Here is a 21278-nt window from a genome sequence, read left to right on the forward strand (position 1 = left end):
AATTTTACTTAATCACCTGCATACTCGTGTCAACATAGATGTTTACGTTCAACAAATTCTACTCCTCCAACATTGACAGTATGACGTGTTATAATTCAATTGGTTAAAACACGTATATCCCGTCCGCAGTATCAAACAAACCAAAGGGTTTTTATACTCAACTCTTGCAAAAGTATTTTTTCTTTTAAATTTCGCTTTTCATCGTTTTTCAATTTTTCAACTGTGTTTAATTACAAATCATGATTCTGTCATCAAAACTATTGATCGTAATTAATTTTATCTTGTTATTATCAGCCACTTCAAATTTAAATCTCGTTGATGCATTTTACGGTTCATCATCACCTGTTGTTCAGCTCACTCCTTCTAATTTCAAATCTAAGGTAACCTAATATATCTCAATTTTATTTAATTATGTGATTTCAGCATAACAGTATATATCAATATGTTAATGATGTAATTATTTGATTTACAGCGTGTTGATTGAAGGAAATTGAGATCTGTTGATGTGGTGATTAGTAAATATGTAGTTTGTGATATACTGATTATTGAATATATATGTATTTTTAGGTTTTGAATTCAAATAGTGTTGTTTTGGTTGAGTTCTATGCACCATGGTGCGGTCATTGTAAAGCTTTGACTCCAATATGGGAGAAAGCAGCTATAGTGTTGAAAGGTGTAGCAACTGTTGCAGCTATTGATGCTGATGCACATCAAGCCATTGGTCAGGTTTGTATACTCTGTTGTTAGTTTTGATTTAGTTTCATATGTTTCCCATATTAATCATTTTAATTAATTTTGGCCAAGTATTTACTCTTATATTTAACGTCGAAATTATATATTACCACCTCCCTAATGAGAAATTAGGATTAATCGAATAAAGTAGCGGTCTGAAACCTCCAATTCATCCAAGTTGTAGCCGCAACAATGGTGTAAATACGGGTCTTCCTATTAATCGAAGTGTTCCATGATTGGTGCTACTCAACCCATTCGGACTAACCCTCAAAGTGTGGCACTTGCGCATTGACCCATACACGAATAAGCCGCCAACATTCCGCTGCAATATCACACGTGAACAACACATGGCCCAACGTTTCCACCCGGTGCGGGCATAACAAACACGAAATGTCATCGATATTCATGCCCCTAACCGGAAAATTAAGGCGAGTGGGTAACCTATATTTAAGGCGACTCTTCAAATAAAAATATTCACCTTGAGGGGAAGAACTTTCAACCACACTGTAGCAATGTTTCCAATCGGCAATCTATGTTTGTCTATAAACCGCCTGGTGCATCCAACTTTGAAAATGGCATCATTTGCTTTACTCCATTTCCATGTGTCTGGATCATTTGTCAAGCTCACATCGTCTATCTCAGCTAAAAGGTTCTCGAGATGCGCTGCTGTTCGGGAGGCATGAAAATCTCGTGACCAAACCCATGTCCATGATCCGTCGATCAATCTACCGGCAATGGAACAATCCTTGTTCACTTCTAAATGAAAAAGACGGGGATACTTGTCTTTAAACGTTACCTGTCCTTTCCATTTATCTAACCAAAATCTAAGCGCTTTCCCGTTACCAACTTTCAAACTCAAGACGCCGCTAGGCAGAATGTTGCTGTTTGTAGCTGAAATATAAGACTTTACAATGTTTGACCAAACTTTACTACTACAACTTGCATTACCATTTACACCACCTGTAACCCCATGTATGGCAGAAATTATTTTTATCCATAAAGACATTAGATCAGTGCGTAGTCTCCACAACCATTTACATAAAAGAGCTTGGTTAAATGCTCGAACACTACCTATGTTTAGCCCGCCACGGTCATAAGAAGCTAAAGTATTTTCCCAACGAACCCAATGCATTTTTCTTTTATCTTTCATGCTACTCCTAAAAAACTAGCTCGAATTCCTTCCAATTCATTGATAATCAATTCCGGGCATTTAAACATAGAAAGGAAATAGGTACCAAGACTTCCTAACACCGATCGAATTAAAGTATACCTTTCGCCAATTGACAACATGTTAGCCTTCCATCCCGCAAGTCGTTTTTTGAATCTATCCATCATAATCTTCCAATGCCCAATCCGATTCATATTGACACCAATAGGAAGGCCCAAATAAGTAAATGGAAACTGTCCACGAGTACAACCCGAAGCAACTATGAATTTCTCCAGTTCTTTGTCTCGCACCCCGACACCAAAAACTTGCAATTTTGAAGCCTGAAAGCACAAAAAAAATCATTTAACACTTGCAATGTGTTAGTCAAGCTTTCCTTATGCCATTCGGAAACTATGACCGCATCATCCGCATAGAACAAGTGTGACACGTTTATAGGAGGATTCCCCACTTTAGCGCCCTTAATAACACCATTCATCACACTATCCCGCAACAACAAATGTAAACCCTCCATAACAATAATAAAAAAAAGAAACAGACTCATCGGATCACCTTGGCGTAAACCTCTTTGCATTTCAAACTCATCTGTGGGACTACCATTAATTAACATCGAGGTATGCGCATTTTTCAGACACATCATCACCCACTTACGCCATTTATTCGCGAATCCCAGCAAGTCGAGCATATAGTCAAGAAATTTCCATGAAACCGTGTCATACGTCTTTTCAAAATCGATTTTTAGAATGAACATTTTCTTCTTCATTTTCTTGTACCAACCCATGATCTCGGATAAAATTAACGGACCGTCAAGAATTTGATGCCCCGACACAAACGCCGATTAATAACTTTGTCAACAAATTTCGCCATCCGGTTAGCTAGGATCTTGGTTATAATTTTGTATTGAACCCCCACCAACGATATCGGTCTATAGTCTTTCATGACGGTGGGGTTAGGGACCTTCGGGATCAATGTGAAAAATGCTGAACGTGCCCCTTTTGGTAACTTCTGTTCGTAAAACGCCAATGATATAGCAGCAACAATATCGTGGCGTAAAACATCCCAATAAAGTTTGATAAATGAGAATGAGAAACCGTCCGGGCCCGGAGGTTTATCAATCCCGCATTCCCATACCGCTTCACGAATTTCCTCTTCGGTAACGACTTTCTCCAACTCATCCACATCTCTAGAAAATAATTTATTCTCCGGAATCCAATTTGGGGCAGCTGGTGATTAGAAACAACCGAAAACTTCTCCTTGAAAAGGAGAAAAACGCCTCGTTAATGCCATCCGTATCCGAAATTCAATACCCATTTATCGAAATACGTTTTAACGATTGCCCATTATTTCTTAGTTTAAGCATAGTGTGAAAGAATTTTGAGTTTTTGACACCCTCTTATCCCACTTAATCCTAGCTTTTTGTATCGTGTCCACGTCCTCAACCTTATGTAGTTGATCCAACTCCATAATGAACTCAGTTCTTTCTTTTTTATCTACCTCTAGCCGAATTGTCATCCACTTTTAAATCAAGATCCTTTAATTTATTTTGCACCACCTTCATTCTAGACTCACTGTTGGTTCTTTTCTCCTTAATCGAACATTTCAGTTTGTGCTTGATTACTTTAAGTTTATCGTGAAAATTGTTTGCTGCACCATAATCATCACCACCCAATGCCTCTTGAACGGTTTGGTCGAAGTCTGCATAATAGTGCGATGAATTAAATAGCTTGAAAGGTACCGGTCCAAAATCATTCACCATTGTGGAACAACAACGCAAGATAATCGGAACATCACAAGGCAATGTAATAAGCTTCATATCTACCAAAATAGAAAGAACATTAGCGAGAACGAAAACTCTATCAATCCGACTCATCTTGGAAGCGGATTTGTTGGCCCATGTGAACCTTCTACCACCAAGAGACCCGTATTCCCGATGAAAGAGTTAAATACTGAAGCCACGTCTGTAATTAAAGTCACCGAACAACACGAATTCACCCGCATTATCTCGCATAAAAGTTTTAAGGCAAGCCATACCCGAACTTTGTCACTACTCGTATGAGGGCCACAAACATTAATCATAAAAATTGTCTCGTTGGAGCTAACCCATTTTCCTTTGACAATCACAAAATTAGGATCATACCAAATGCGTTCTTTAATGATAGATTCGGATCGCAATTCGAGATCAAGCCTTCCGATCTTCCTTGCGATAAACAACATGCATAACCCCACATCGATTTAATTCGAAAGAGTTCCAACCGTGACAATTTGGATTCTTACGCCTAGAAAATGAATATGTTTCCTGCAACACATCTCTTTAATCCACGCTCTTTTCCTCCACCTTTTACTCCCCTAATATTAACGGACAGAAAATTCATTGATAATCCATGAGCACCCCAAGTTGGTTGATTAACTGAGAGTAGAGATCTCTCAATTTGTTTTCATCAAACCCAATTTTAGCACCCCTTTTTGCAACTGATTCAATCTCATTCCTAAATAGATCCGCATATCCCTTTTCCATTTTGGAATGAAGGGAGCTGCTTTCCTTGTTACTTCCCTCCTCAACCGAACCACCACTGTCTATCTTATCCGGAATCTTTTTCTGGTCACTATAAACATTCTGGCCTCCGTTATCATTCGACTTATCATCTTCATTAACTTTGTTACTAGGTGATCCAGTTTGTTTATTAACATTACCCATAGGTGTTTCCTCCACTTCATATTCATCATCAGATACGGCATAATTCGAAGGAACTGTGGAGTTGTTGTCCTCCATCAGTTCATTGTTGTCCCCTTCAATGTACACCCTTTTATTGCCCACCTCTTGGATCATAACATCATACTAAACCCCATTAATTATGACGGTGACCTGCTCAGAGATAAGTTGTTTCTGTTGTGCTACTGCTCAGAGGTAATAATTCTAAAGAACCGGCACTAAAGCATCCTGTAGTTACATCAAGTCGTGATCCAGTAGCACTACCCTATTGACCTTTCCTCCTTGAGAGACGTTATTCGATCCTTTAGAATTATTCATTGATTTCACAGCGTTGCTATACGTATTCTAACCGTTGGCAAACGATTAAGCAGGAGATACAAACTCCTTGTTTTGAAAACCATGGTTCAGATCTGCCTTAGTATCCTTCTTTCTTTGAAACTGATCAGCCGATGGTAACGTATTTCTTTCATTCTTCTGAAACCTGGCAACCTTTGCGAAATACGAAGCTTGTCATACCAAATCGAAGATAACACTTTTGCAAAACCGTTGGGATCTTTAACCTCTGCGAACCTGTCAAACCCGAACCTTTGGCCAAACTTCGATCTCTTGAATGTGGCATAAGACTCCACTACCTCCCCATAAGGTTGACATAATAAACATAATCCCTGTTTGTCGATCCGATCAGATAGATTGGTCACAAAGAGTGACGTAGTTTTCATAGACTCACCGTATGGGTTTGGAATGTGTCGCCGTTTGTCTTTCTTCTCATTCCTCACCTTGAAATACCATCCATCTTCATCCTTTGATTACGAGTATTCCCTCCCATGTTTCCCGCCCCAGCAATAGCCGGAAAATTGAAGCAGATCGTCCGAAATCAAATAGTCGCCGCCGTCGTTTAGAGTTAGACTTAGGGTTTTAGCTGAGTATTTACTCTTACTTAAAAGAATGTTTTGTACAGACAATGAAAGGTTATGTATATGCCTTGTTCACGTAAAAATGTGATGAATTTTGATATGAACTGTATTGATTAAAGCTAATGAAGTACTCTCATGAGAAATGCAATGACATTTACAATTAGTGTGTGTTGGACCAGATGATTGTTGTTTGTTGATGAATAAGCTTGCTGAATTATAACAAATGGAAACTTAGTCAGAAAAATTTATACACATTAAATATTGATTAGGTCTTGTAAATCTGGATAGATATTTCCTTGTGAAGACCAAAGTGTATTTAATAACATGTAATAACAATATCAGAGTTTACTTATGTAAAATATTTTTGTCAAAAAGTAACTTTAAACTCGTATAGACCTAAAGACTAAAAGTTGGAAGATGGTTGCTTTGTCCGTGGACACATTAGTAAGTGTAACATTGACGATACTAGGCTGCTTTTGTGCTTTTGTTGAGTCGAAATACCAAGGATGTGGTGGTTTTGATTATTGCTATCCTAGAGGGTAAAGCCAAAATATGGTTTTAGACTGTAATAACGTCTTATGTTTGCTTCTTCTTACCTGCAAGATTTTTTTTAATCCAAGTTTCTGTTTGTTTCAATTGTACGACGTTCTATATGTGTCTTAACTTCTTTCTCATTTTGTTTCTACAGGAATATGGTATTAAAGGATTTCCAACCATTAAAGTGTTCGTCCCTGGAAAACCTCCTATTGATTATCAAGGAGCTAGGGAAGCAAAACCAATAGCTGAATTTGCACTCAAACAGGTCATATATTGAAATTAAAGTTTCACATCTTGCTTATAGAAATAACTTCGTTCTCTTATATTACATGCTGAAAATAAATTTTGGTGCCAAGTAACGGAAATAACTAGTAAGGTGCTCTCTTATCTTATATGTATACTGTAATGTTTGAAGTATTCATAGATGGGTTCTTGTACACAGGTGAAAGCACTCCTCAAGGACAGGCTAAGTGGAAAAACGACGACAACAGGAGGGTCAAGTGAAAAAGCAGAGCCAAATGCATCAGTTGAACTGAATTCACAAAATTTTGATGAACTGGTTGTTAAAAGTAAAGATCTTTGGATGGTGGAATTCTTTGCACCCTGGTACCTTTTCTGCTCTTGCGTTTATTGCATGCATTAGCCTTCCTGTTTTTTATGGTTACAGTATTGCAAGCGCTGTTTTCTTAATTACATCATGGGCTATGCGTCATACAGTTGAATGTTAATATGCTTAGATGATATACTGCTGGCTGGTTAATCATTTAAAAACATATGCAAAGTATAAGAGCTTTTGTTGAGTTACAAAACAAAGTTTAGTAACCACGATGGTCCTTTTAGTTTTCACCTCTAAAATCTCGGCAGTTTCGTACTTATGTCCCTTTGGTTTATTTGCTGACTGGTAAAATACTTAAATCGATATGCTAGCTATGATGTTTACTCGTAATCTTTGTAGATGAAACTTTTTTGGTAGTTGTATCTTACAATCTAATATATTTTTAAACAATTAAAGTTGCTTTTCGACTTCTTTAAGGATTTTTCTTCTTTTTCTACAGGTGTGGGCACTGTAAGAAGCTTGCTCCTGAGTGGAAGAAGGCTGCTAAGAACTTGCAGGGGAAGGTGAAGCTTGGTCATGTTAACTGTGATGATGAAAAGGTAATATTGAAGCAAAATAAACTAAACTTAAAATAAGATTGTTTTTTGCATCCTCACCGTCAAATTTGGTTACTGCATCAAGTTGTTACCGATATCATATTTTTTACTGATGGATTATGGGTGTCAGTCTTTAATGAGCAGGTATAAGGTACAAGGTTTCCCCACTATTTTGGTATTTGGTGTAGACAAAGATAGTCCTGTCACTTATGAAGGAGCAAGAAGTGCATCAGCTATTGAATCATTTGCCCTTGTTCAGCTTGAAACAAACGTTGCTCCTCCTGAAGTGACGGAGTTGACTAGTCCGGTTAGTTATTCAATTCTTTATTATTATGAAAAAATAGCATTGAGTTATAATAATATTTTGGATGTTTAGGATGTAATGGAAGAAAAATGCGGTTCAGCTGCCATCTGTTTTGTAGCCTTTCTTCCCGATATTCTGGACTCCAAGGCAGATGGTAGGAACAAGTATTTAGAGACGCTACTATCAATTGCAGAAAAGTTCAAAAGGAGTCCCTACAGGTAAATTATAATATTTAATCAATTTGTGTCTTATTTGTTGTCTTATTTGTTTAGAGGAAATTAGTTTGATACTTATAATGGGAGATTTTGTTGTGTATATTTGTGCAGTTATGTGTGGGCTGCTGCAGGTAAACAGGCCGAACTCGAGAAGCATGTTGGTGTTGGTGGTTATGGGTATCCAGCTTTGATAGCTTTGAATATAAAGAAAGCCGTATATGCCCCACTTCGCAGCGCATTTGAACGAGACCAGATCATGTATGTTTTTTCTTTGTCCTTCTATACTGTTGACAAATTAGGCTTATTGGGTGTCAATACGGGTTCTATTTCTATAATTTTATACGGGTCAAAATGGGTAGAGTTGACCAAACTCAAAGTCAAAGTTTTAGTTTTTTCATATTTCACATTTTCCAAATAAGTCTACTCTCTCTCTCTCTTTTTTTTTTCTTTTTCTCAGTTGCCACTTTTAAGTAATTTTTATATATTTTGAACGTTATTTGATTGACCAATTAGAGATAAAACATTACTGAAATCAACCCTTTTGTAAGTTGGTTAAAATCGTTCAGACACTCACATACATATGTGCATGAGTGCATCAACGGGCCCTATGATGACGTGTGTTTGAATTTGCAGTGAGTTTGTGAAAACAGCCGGACTCGGTGGAAAGGGTACCCTACCATTAGAAGGGACACCGCCCGTTGTGAAAACCGAACCGTGGGACGGTAAAGACGGAGAGATCGTAGAAGAAGACGAATTCTCTCTTGAAGAACTAATGGGTGATGCTAGTCCAGTAAAAGAAGAATTGTAAGTTAGACAATGAAGATTAATTTAATGAGGTAGAAAAGTTTTTTTTTTTTATTTAACAGAGTTTTGTGACTCAAATGTATTGGTATTGGTGTTAGTACTCGTAACATTAGAGGCTTCCTTAAAAAAATGGCCGTTACAGACTTGTTTTATTTACCTTCTAGTCTAGTTTTAAACAACAAAATAGAAAAAATTACGCTGCTGGTCCCTGATGTTTGTTCCAGATCTCGCATTAGCCATTTACTTTTTTTTACTTGGTTGGTCACCCAATGATTGTTAATTCGTCGTTGGTCCCTTTACCTGATGATCATTAGACTAGGTTTGTCAAGTGATGCCATGTGCTTTTCACGTGCGGGGCATTTTTGGCATTTCAATTAGTAGGGTACCGGTATATTATTAGGGTAACAATCTGGAACAAACGTCAAAAAAAAAAAAAAAAAGGCATAAGGCTAACGATCATTTAATATGTTTTCTCAATCAAATATGGCCACCCTCATAAAATGTAATGTTTTGGAAAGTTAACCATTGGTTTACCTTTTTTTGTATCAAAGGAATGTATACTAACCAATGAATTGTTAAATCACTGTCAACCATGAATTTGTAACATATATATTTCTATCTATTTCTATCTATTTCTATCTCTACATTACAAAAAAGACATAACAGTTTGCAAGCTTTCATAACTGTCCCAAAACGGATAACACAATGACAACAATGTCGCGAAAAGTGGCTTTTCTTTGCTTAATGGCGCTCCTGGTCTTTTCTCTCTTGATTCAAGAAACCGAAGCTGAGGCTCCTGCTTGCGACCCTACAGATCCTAAATGTGTAATGACTAGAAAGAGACTCATGAAAATCATAGAAGGAAGTAAAGAAGATGACGATGACGCAAGACAAAACCCCGATGACACGCCTGAAATCGTTGTAGTTGGTCATTGATTTACATTGTGTTTTACTCAGGTCCTATAAGAAAGAGTAGTATATGGTCACAAAACGTTTTTTTACACCTTTTTATGTGTTGTAATTGTAATTTTTCTCTGTGTTTATACTATTAACGTTTCAATTTACAAATTTGATGTCGTGTTTATCAAATGAGGAAATCGTTTGATGAAGATAATAGGTAATCATATTTATTTGGTCCATAACATTAAGGAAATGGGTTAAAGCTATAAATAGGCTATATACTTTTATTTTTGTTCCAATATAGGCTATATACTCCGAAAAATGCCAATGTAGGCTATATACTTTCAAAAAGTGTACCCATGTCAACAAAAATGACTTGCTACCGGCTAAACAGGTTAAAATGATTATGTGTGTTTTTTTCTTTTAAATATGACATGAAAAAAAAACCTGCAACTTGTTTTTCCATAAATAGGCTATATACTTTTATTTTTGTTTCAATGTAGGCTATATTGTGATGACCCGGGAATTTCCGACCAAATTCAAACTTATCTTTATATGATTTCAATACGATAAGCAAAGTCTGTAAAGATGAGTCTCAAAATTTTCGAACTACTTTATAAAATCATTTAACCTCTGACTATTCTCGACGATTCACGAACAAATAATTGTATTAGATATGTGTGTATGTATATATATAATAATTCAAAATGTAATCTGAAGTATTATATGTTATTGTTATTAAAATTTAATAAAATAAAACTAGGATATTATAATAATTCTTATTTAAAATATATCTCTATATATAAATAAAGTATATTAAAAAAATATATTAAATGATTGTAATACTCGTTTGATGTTTCGATGGATATTAAGCAAGTTAAATTTAAACTTATGTGATTTTAAAATAAACGGTGATCCGAAAATGTGTAATATAAATTTTAGGCTTATTAAATATGTATATAGGTATATATATATATATATATATATATATATATATATATATATATATATATATATATATATATATATATATATATATATATATATATAAGTAATTATAATAGTTTGAAATTATAAAATATAATTTAAGCATTAGAATTAATTACGTAAAACGTGATACAAAATAATATACAGAATAATTAAATTGCTATTAAAAGGAATATATAAATATATGCACATGGTTGCTATATCTAATTAATGTTATAGATATGAAATATATGAGGTATTAAACAATTGATATGTGTTATTAATGATGTTATCTATAAATATGAAATTTGTTATACATATATATAAATTGTTGTAGTTATCACTAATATTATTATCATTATTATAGTTAGTATTAGTATTATTAAAAATATTAGTGAGATAAACCTTATAGTTATTATTATCACTTTATCTCTATCAATAATAAAAACCATATTATTATTATCTTATTATTATTATCTTATTATTATTATTATTATTATTATTATTATTAAAATGATAAGGTTAGGTTTAAAAAAAATAAAATTTAGGATTAAGTATATGATTTAAAATAGGTTAATGATATAATTATGATTATTAAGAAAAAGTATAATTAAGATTATGTTAAATACCTTTTATTATTTTTGAAAATTGTTAGTATTATTATTATTAATACTACTACGTATTATTATTATTATTAAGTATCATTAAGAAGTATTATTAGTATCATTTTATAATTTTTAGTAATATTATTATTATCGTTATTATTACTAATATCATTATGTTTTTATTAATATAAATATGATCATTTAAAATATCTGATAAGACCATAATTATTATTAAACTACTACTATCATTAAAAATATTATTTTTACTAAAACTATCATTTTTACTTTACTAGTGAAACTATCAATTTAACAAATAAATCTTTTGTATATTATATATATACTTATTACATATACTAGAGTTATAATAATTTTTCATATAACAAACTAATGATATTTCATGAATACAATACTAAGCACATATATAGGTATATAGGTATATTAATATAACTAAATGCATAAATATTAACCCTTATAATTATATATACACAAAATCAATATATATATATACAATGTAATATAAAATATAATATAAGTATACGTTTCAAAATGAAATTTAACATAAATTCTATATAGCTATAAATATATAAATAATGCATAATAATAAATGAAATTTTGTGATTTACACTATATGTATTAATAGATGTAAAAATGTTATAGGTTCGTGAATCCAAGGCCAACCCTGCATTGTTCAATTGTTCAATGTCCTTATATGTATTTTTACTACAAAATACAATATGTGAGTTCATTTGATCCCTTTTACTCTTTACATTTTTGGGACTGAGAATACATGCGCTGATTTTACAACTGCTTATTTAAATGCTTTTGAAATATATTTTGAACTGCGAATACATGAAATGCTTTTATAAATGTTTGACGAGATAGACAGAAGCAAAACATTCCTTGAATGAATTATTATGCAGATAGAAGTTCTGCGGATTATTATTGAATTATGTGGACATGATAATTGCCACCATTGAATTATGTGGACATGATAATTGCCACCATTGAATTATGTGGACATGATAATTGCCACCATTGAATTATGTGGATGTGATGATTGCCACCAATTGAAGTGAATGTTATATATCGAGAGAATGATTTTATACACAGGTTATGTGTATGATATTTTGTACACGAGATATGTGTACGGTTACAAAGATTTGTTAAAATGGTTTCGTACACGAGAAAGGTGTACTGTATTTAAAAGATATCGCATGTACATTACAGGTGGGTATAGGATTCGGGCCCATTTGTACCATGCAGCATTTAAATCTTGTGGCCTATCAAAATGATGAATTTTATTACTTATGATAAACCTATGAACTCACCAACATTTTGGTTGACACTTGAAAGCATGTTTATTCTCAGGTATGAAAGAAACATTCCGCTGTGCATTTGCTCATTTTAAAGACAGTATTTGGAGTCGATCATTGCAATGGAACCAGTTGTTGGTGACTTCGTCCAGATGGATTAGGACGGGTCCTTTCAGTTGGTATCAGAGCGGTGGTCTTAGCGAACCAAGTCTGCATTAGTGTGTCTAACTGATAAGTCGTTAGGATGCATTAGTGAGTCTGAACTTCGACCGTGTCTGCATGTCAAAAGTTTGCTTATCATTTCGTGTCAAAAAAATTACCTGCTTATCATTCTTAGAGAATCACTTGCTTATCATTCTTAGTCTAGACACGTTTTACTGCATTGACTGCATGAATAGTGTATAGACAAAAATTCATATCTTAGCGTATCTGTTACTGTAACTTTGCCTGACAACTTCTGTAGATTCCTCCGTAACTTATGGGATTCTAGTATAATATATGCATATGTAAATTATGTATTGCAGGATACTAATCTACATCCTATAATCTATTTCTTATCGAAAATCCTCCATCTGATCGTACGAGATGAATCCTGCAACCAGTTCGAGTCCCTCAGATTCCGATAGCTATTCCGATAGTTATTCCGACAGCTATTCCGACATAGATGTTCACCTAAGCTCCGAAAACAGCGTCATCGGCATGAATAAACCAATCAGCCATTATCAATTCATCTGATGGGTTCGTAGTCGACTTAATTAATGGAAACGCGCAGAAGGCAATCCCTTCCACCAACCGAATTCACCTCTTGACAATGAACCTGAAGCGTTTATCGACGAACATGTTTGAGACACCATTTTTAGTCTCATTTCTAGGGTAACTCGACAAGATTATATTCTATTCACAATTCTGAACCTTATTCATCCGCTTGTTCCGACCGACAATCATCCTGAAGTAATAAGTCAGCGAATTTCGCGCTCGAATAATCAATTCGGAGAATATGGTGCAAAATGTACCAGCTTCAGCAACATCACCGGCACCAACAGTATCATCAATAATAGCACCAGTACCATCAACAATCCATGCTTCAATATCATCAGCTGTACTTTGAGTATGATCTTCGTTCTACGTATTGTTCTACCTCATTTATCTTCGTTCGACATGGCGAATATGTAATCTCTAAAGTTTTAGAGATTATTTATTCTAGTTCCAACCGAAAAGCAAATGAGTTTAATATCATATTAACTCATTAAATCCATGAATACATCTGAAGAAAATATATATGCATATATGTTTTCATAAAGATTGTAATTAAAAATTCTCTTGTACAAACTGTTAATGGTGAAAATATTTTAATGGATAGGTAATACCCGAGGAATATTTAAAGTTCACATTAATAAGTTACATTGTACGTTCTTCGAATCTGATTCAACAGTCATTTACTATCCTACTTGCAACCACAGCTATACGAATCCGTTCATCACAGAATAACCATTTTCATTCAATTTCATATTTGGATTTTGACCTATCAGAATCCGACAAGTGGCATAATGAAGAAAACATTGGATAAAATAAAATTTGTTAGAAACAAACAAATTAACTATGAGAAATTTTATTAAGAATCCACGCTAACGAAATCCTAGCTAACTGTTCCTAGCTAACTGATTACATTTTGTTTATCGCAATTTATTTTATCGCAAATTTCATTCTCGCAATTTAATTTATCGTCATTTAATTTATGTTATTCATTTTACGCACTTTAAATATCGGGACACGTATATAAGGTTTTGACATATCATATCGACGCACCTATATATATTATTTGGAATCACCATAGACATTCTATATGCAGTAATGATCGAGTTCTCTATACAGGGTTGAGGTTGATTCTACAATAATATATATACTTTGAGTTGTGATTGAGTCTGAGACATGTACACGGGTCACGATACGTATTAATTAATTCGAATAGTATATATTAAACAATATATGAATTATTGGACTGTTAATTGTGGACTATCGACTGTGGACGAATAATATTGGATAATTAAAATAAATTAAAATACTGAGTATAATATATGAAATTAAATAATTCTTCAAGTTGCCACTTGATTTCATCTTAAATGCCATTTGTATCTTGATAATTCTAATCTGCGTTCAAACCTTTCATGATTCTTGAAAACACCTCAATTGAAAGGATGACCCAACCGCACTTCATCTATGGAAGAAAAGATTGACGCATATAGTTATGCACCTGAAAACTCCCGGACCCTAAGTAAAAGTTTAACACGTGTCTGTGTTAGCTCCTTTGGCATTGTTATTACCGAAAATAACATTGCAACTCTTTTTCAAATTAGCCAATTTTATCACAGCTTCAACAAATCAACTTCAACTTCCATTCGAATTAGCCTTATTATAACCTCGATATATAAGTTTCCTGTCGTCATCGTTACCGGAGAACCGTTTATATTTCACCACATTATCAGTAAAATTACCAGCAACTTCAATGAATTTGGACTTTCCGAAAAATCATTATATTCACATCTTGTATTCATCTATACCCTGTAACAATAATTGCCATACCAATTACCGGGAATCAGCAATCAGTATTTCGAATCTCGTAGCATTTCTACATCAATAGTTATATGTATACATATAACAATTATCTCCTAGAATTACGACCTTCAATTCTGAAAATTTTGAAAAGGCACCCAGTTTACGAATCGATACTCTGAATGTTGAAAAAGCTGAATGAAGCAGCAGAAACTGTAGGCAACCGTAAACGACCTTAGTCGTCAGAAGTTTGATGATAAAGAATAATATGTTGGAAAAGCTCAGAAACGTTGGAACTGGAAAACGGATAGAGTTAACCATGAAGGAGACCAAGGACAAATACAAGGACCATACCCTATATTCAAAGAATCCAAATAATTCTGGATCCGTTGAAATCTTTAGAGAATATCTTGCCCCGAAGTCATGTTAAGATCTTGCGGAAAATCTTTCTCCATCAACCATCGAACTTAGAAATTCCAAAATATCATCATCAATATCTTCGATATTTCTTAGGATATTTTCATAAATATTCTCGTCCGAAATTATATACCTCCTCGTGCTTCCTGTGTATCATATATATATTGGAAACATTCAACAGAAAATTTAGTACCGAAAAGCGGATTATGCGAAACTATGAAAGAAGCTGTGGACAAATCACAAAGAATAAGTTTGACTTTAAAGAATCCAAATGACTCAATGTCTGCTAAAAAGTCTTTAGTGAATATCTTGCTCCTTACTCTAAACCCTTGCAGACAATAGTTTCTATCATCCTCTGATCTTAGATATTCAAAGATATTATCGTATCTTTCATTATAAATATCCTCCATATTTCTGAAAATATTTTCATGACTTTTCTTATATGAAATCATTAATCTCTTCGCAATATCAGTGTTACATCATATAGAAACTGATAGTTTCTATATTCTGTAAAATTTTGAGCTTAAAAATATGGATGTTATTGAAGTAAGGTTAGGGACTGATGCATGAGTTAGTATAATATAATGACACTTGATCAACGTGATTATATTACAGTAAGGCATGCTGAGTTTCTAATGGAACGTGATGATTCACAGATCATACCGTCATCACGTGCCATGTTACATAACTCTTTCATTATGCTTAACTTCTGAACATATCAAGAAAGTATATTCTTGATAGTTCTATTCTCAGTGATTCTGGTAATTTGATAAATCAAATCGTGCTAATACATTAGTTCTTATTTAAAATACGATGTTTATTCGAAATTCCATACTTACGAATTCTGGACCGTTACTCGCTTTACTAGAGGACAGGAGGATAATAAAAAGGCAAAGAGATCTAAAATATAAGAGAAAATATAAAGCCCAACAACGACACCGAAATTACAAACTGTGGATATCAGTGCGTATAGCAATATAAAGACACGGGAGGATTATGAATACAATAATCCCTAGAGCATAATAGAAATAAACAGATTCTTCAGGTGGGAGTTGGAAAAGAAGAACTATCATTGCGATAGTTAGAATAAGAACAAGGATCAAAACAGGGTTAAACATTTTCATAAATCTTTTGAAATTGGGAATTAAGTATAGAAGTGGTGAAAACAAATGGAACGGAAAAGGTAAATTTATAAAGGAAATATCAGACGTAGTAATCGGAGCAGATCACCATATTTAATTAAAGAGATCTTAATTTCCATAAATCCCGAAGAATCAGATCTTATAGATTTCCAAGATTTTCTTTAAATCCCTTGAATTCCGGAATTCAACCATGTTTAGTCAAAAGTTATGATGAAACATGTCTTTCTCATTTCACTAGTTGGTGATAGCTTCACTCGTACTCTTCGAGTAATTGAATTATCTTATCCATATTATTTAACAGTAATAAACTCTATTTATCAACTCATAATCATCATGAAAACATTTTTATTGTTAGCCATGACCACCTCACTCAAATTTCGGGACGAAATTTCTTTAACGGGTAGGTACTGTGATGACCCGGGAATTTCCGACCAAATTCAAACTTATCTTTATATGATTTCAATACGATAAGCAAAGTCTGTAAAGATGAGTCTCAAAATTTTTGAACTACTTTATAAAATCATTTAACCTCTGACTATTCTCGACGATTCACGAACAAATAATTGTATTAGATATGTCTCTGACTATTCTCGACGATTCACGAACAAATAATTGTATTAGATATGTGTGTATGTATATATATAATAATTCAAAATGTAATCTGAAGTATTATATGTTATTGTTATTAAAATTTAATAAAATAAAACTAGGATATTATAATAATTCTTATTTAAAATATATCTCTATATATAAATAAAGTATATTAAAAAAAATATATATTAAATGATTGTAATACTCGTTTGATGTTTCGATGGATATTAAGCAAGTTAAATTTAAACTTATGTGATTTTAAAATAAACGGTGATCTGAAAATGTGTAATATAAATTTTAGGCTTATTATATATATATATATATATATATATATATATATATATATATATATATATATATATATATATATATATATATATATATATATATATATATATATATATATATATATATATAAGTAATTATAATAGTTTGAAATTATAAAATATAATTTAAGCATTAGAATTAATTACGTAAAACGTTATACAAAATAATATACAGAATAATTAAATTGCTATTAAAAGGAATATATAAATATATGCACATGGTTGCCATATCTAACTAATGTTATAGATATGAAATATATGAGGTATTAAACAATTGATATGTGTTATTAATGATGTTATCTATAAATATGAAATTTGTTATACATATATATAAATTGTTGTAGTTATCACTAATATTATTATCATTATTATAGTTAGTATTAGTATTATTAAAAATATTAGTGAGATAAACCTTATAGTTATTATTATCACTTTATCTCTATCAATAATAAAAACCATATTATTATTATCTTATTATTATTATTATTATTATTATTAAAATGATAAGGTTAGGTTTAAAAAAAATAAAATTTAGGATTAAGTATATGATTTAAAATAGGTTAATGATATAATTATGATTATTAAGAAAAAGTATAATTAAGATTATGTTAAATACCTTTTATTATTTTTGAAAATTGTTAGTATTATTATTATTAATACTACTACGTATTATTATTATTAAGTATCATTAAGAAGTATTATTAGTATCATTTTATAATTTTTAGTAATATTATTATTATCGTTATTATTACTAATATCATTATGTTTTTATTAATATAAATATGATCATTTAAAATATCTGATAAGACCATAATTATTATTAAACTACTACTATCATTAAAAATATTATTTTTACTAAAACTATCATTTTTACTTTACTAGTGAAACTATCAATTTAACAAATAAATCTTTTGTATATTATATATATACTTATTACATATACTAGAGTTATAATAATTTTTCATATAACAAACTAATGATATTTCATGAATACAATACTAAGCACATATATAGGTATATAGGTATATTAATATAACTAAATGCATAAATATTAACCCTTATAATTATATATACACAAAATCAATATATATATATACAATGTAATATAAAATATAATATAAGTATACGTTTCAAAATGAAATTTAACATAAATTCTATATAGCTATAAATATATAAATAATGCATAATAATAAATGAAATTTTGTGATTTACACTATATGTATTAATAGATGTAAAAATGTTATAGGTTCGTGAATCCAAGGCCAACCCTGCATTGTTCAATTGTTCAATGTCCTTATATGTATTTTTACTACAAAATACAATATGTGAGTTCATTTGATCCCTTTTACTCTTTACATTTTTGGGACTGAGAATACATGCGCTGATTTTACAACTGCTTATTTAAATGCTTTTGAAATATATTTTGAACTGCGAATACATGAAATGCTTTTATAAATGTTTGACGAGATAGACACAAGCAAAACATTCCTCGAATGAATTATTATGCAGATAGAAGTTCTGCGGATTATTATTGAATTATGTGGACATGATAATTGCCACCATTGAATTATGTGGACATGATAATTGCCACCATTGAATTATGTGGACATGATAATTGCCACCATTGAATTATGTAGACATGATGATTGCCACCAATTGAAGTGAATGTTATATATCGAGAGAATGATTTTATACACAGGTTATGTGTATGATATTTTGTACACGAGATATGTGTACAGTTACAAAGATTTGTTAAAATGGTTTCGTACACGAGAAAGGTGTACTGTATTTAAAAGATATCGCATGTACATTACAGGTGGGTATAGGATTCGGGCCCATTTGTACCATGCAGCATTTAAATCTTGTGGCCTATCAAAATGATGAATTTTATTACTTATGATAAACCTATGAACTCACCAACCTTTTGGTTGACACTTGAAAGCATGTTTATTCTCAGGTATGAAAGAAACATTCCGCTGTGCATTTGCTCATTTTAAAGACAGTATTTGGAGTCGATCATTGCAATGGAACCAGTTGTTGGTGACTTCGTCCAGATGGATTAGGACGGGTCCTTTCATATATACTCCAAAAAATATCAGTGTAGACTATATACTTACAAAAAGTGTACTCATGACAACAAGGATGACTTGCTACCATAAATACAATTTTGGTGTTCTTCAAGAAAAACGCTCATGTTCTTTATCGAATTGTGAAATCGTTGTGGATTTTGAATCTTAATACTTCACAAAAGCTGTTAGTCAAGGCTATTGACATCATTTTCAAGTAATTTGAAGCTCCGATTAGATGATGATGTTGATACGATGATGATGATGATGTTAGCAGGCTTTTAAGTTTTGTTGGTATACATCGATATACCTTTTAAGAGTATATAGCCTATATTGGTATTTTTCTGAGTATATAGTGTACATTGAAACAAAAATGAAAGTATATAGCCTATTTATTGGCTTTAACCCTAAGGAAAATTGTGGATACACATAGCATGGTTGGTTAGGCAAAGGGTAAAAACTAATAGGTAATCCCACTAATTCTCTTATCTACTAAATGTCTCTTTTACATGTTATTTTTTATTTATTTTGCCGAAAAACAAACTTAACTAACCGGACAATTAATCAATCGATGAAAGCCCGCATAACATAATAACAAAAGAGATGAAGCTTGGGCCCAAACTAAACAAACCGAATGAACCTAAGAGCCGAGCCCATCAACCAAACAAATGAAAAACATTTACAAAAGAACAAAACCTCCGTTAAGATGAAGACGACAATTTAAATACAACTAACGAGCCGAAGCACATTCATGAAGATAGTTAACATCCAACGAACAAAACTAAATAAGTCAAACACCGTCGACGAAGAATTTTTTTGGTTTAGCCCCGTGGACAATCTTAGTCTTTTTCGGCTTAGCTTTTGGCTTCGAGTTAATCAATTTGCCTTCCACTTTAAATGCATCGAAATTCTTCATGACCTCTTTAAAAAAAAACAATGGAAGAACTTGCAACCTCCTTGCCCATGCCGCCACCACCCTTTTGTTTCGTCAAACTACCATCACCCAAGCCCAAAAGGTCCTCCATACCACCACCACCCTATCTACATGTTAATGGTAATATTTAATGACCGATAATTATAACTATAAAAGTAGTAAATTACATCAATGTCCTTATCTTTTGTCAACAACACCGATCGTATGTAATTAATTTGGTAGTACATGACAGTCATTCATGTAGTTTCATAAAATTACACTAATCTTACTTATCTTTCAAAATTGCACCGATAATTCATGACTTGCATAAAAGTATACATGGTTCAAGACTTACTTAACTATGGATAACGCGGCGTTTCTCTCCTCTATGCCGCCTATGTGGCGGGAGAAACGTCCCACAAACGCCAAAAATTGAGCGTTTGTGGGCGTTTGTGTCCAAGCGTTTGTCGGCAGATCACAGAGAGGGGAGAGGGGCGGTTTAGCTAGGTGGCGAGATGGGATTGGGTGGTCAAATATGAATGTTGGGATATAGCCGTTTGAATTTTTTATTTTTTCTTCTCCTATAAATACATATACATTTTTATCTTTATTTTCCATTCCTCATTTCACCATTTTCTCAAACTTATACATACACAATCCAACATATATAAACATATACATTCTACATTTCACCAAAAAATAGATTTTTTAGCCGTGAGTCTTGATTTGTTATTCAATAGCACCTCGTTCGAAGAAGAGGAAGAAAAACTAACCTAGAAGAACTCGGGTGCAACGAAACCCACGACGTGTTATTAATAGATATCATGAATTGAATAAGCGGGTATTTATTTGTGGAACGACTACTTTTCTCAAACTCCGACGTATCCACACGACATTTTCAAGAGATGATTTCGGATGTGAATTCATTTATTTCTCCGTATCAAAGACGGTATTCT

At 32.6% G+C, this 21278-nt stretch overlaps 1 protein-coding gene across 1 annotated transcript; it reads left to right on the plus strand.

The window, feature by feature from the left end:
* The first annotated feature begins 219 nt into the window (after positions 1 to 219).
* On the plus strand, positions 220 to 8671 carry LOC139891003 (protein disulfide isomerase-like 2-3). Its single transcript, XM_071873936.1, has 9 exons — positions 220 to 380; positions 568 to 726; positions 6210 to 6323; positions 6501 to 6664; positions 7114 to 7213; positions 7341 to 7517; positions 7587 to 7732; positions 7841 to 7987; positions 8363 to 8671. Exons 1-9 carry the CDS (start codon positions 240 to 242, stop codon positions 8535 to 8537), a joined length of 1323 nt encoding a protein of 440 aa, XP_071730037.1. The 5' UTR covers positions 220 to 239; the 3' UTR covers positions 8538 to 8671.
* The last annotated feature ends 12607 nt before the right edge of the window (positions 8672 to 21278 follow it).

This window comes from Rutidosis leptorrhynchoides, chromosome 2, assembly GCF_046630445.1.
Source record: "Rutidosis leptorrhynchoides isolate AG116_Rl617_1_P2 chromosome 2, CSIRO_AGI_Rlap_v1, whole genome shotgun sequence".
NCBI classification, from domain to species: Eukaryota; Viridiplantae; Streptophyta; class Magnoliopsida; order Asterales; family Asteraceae; genus Rutidosis; species Rutidosis leptorrhynchoides.

Bases quoted from the DNA above. Each gene is read 5' to 3' on its own strand.
- LOC139891003 (XM_071873936.1), top strand. From the start codon at position 240: ATGATTCTGTCATCAAAACTATTGATCGTAATTAATTTTATCTTGTTA. The intron at 6,665-7,113 runs GTACCTTTTCTG...CTTTTTCTACAG, and splicing joins GTGGAATTCTTTGCACCCTG to GTGTGGGCACTGTAAGAAGC. The intron at 7,214-7,340 runs GTAATATTGAAG...TATGGGTGTCAG, and splicing joins TTAACTGTGATGATGAAAAG to TCTTTAATGAGCAGGTATAA.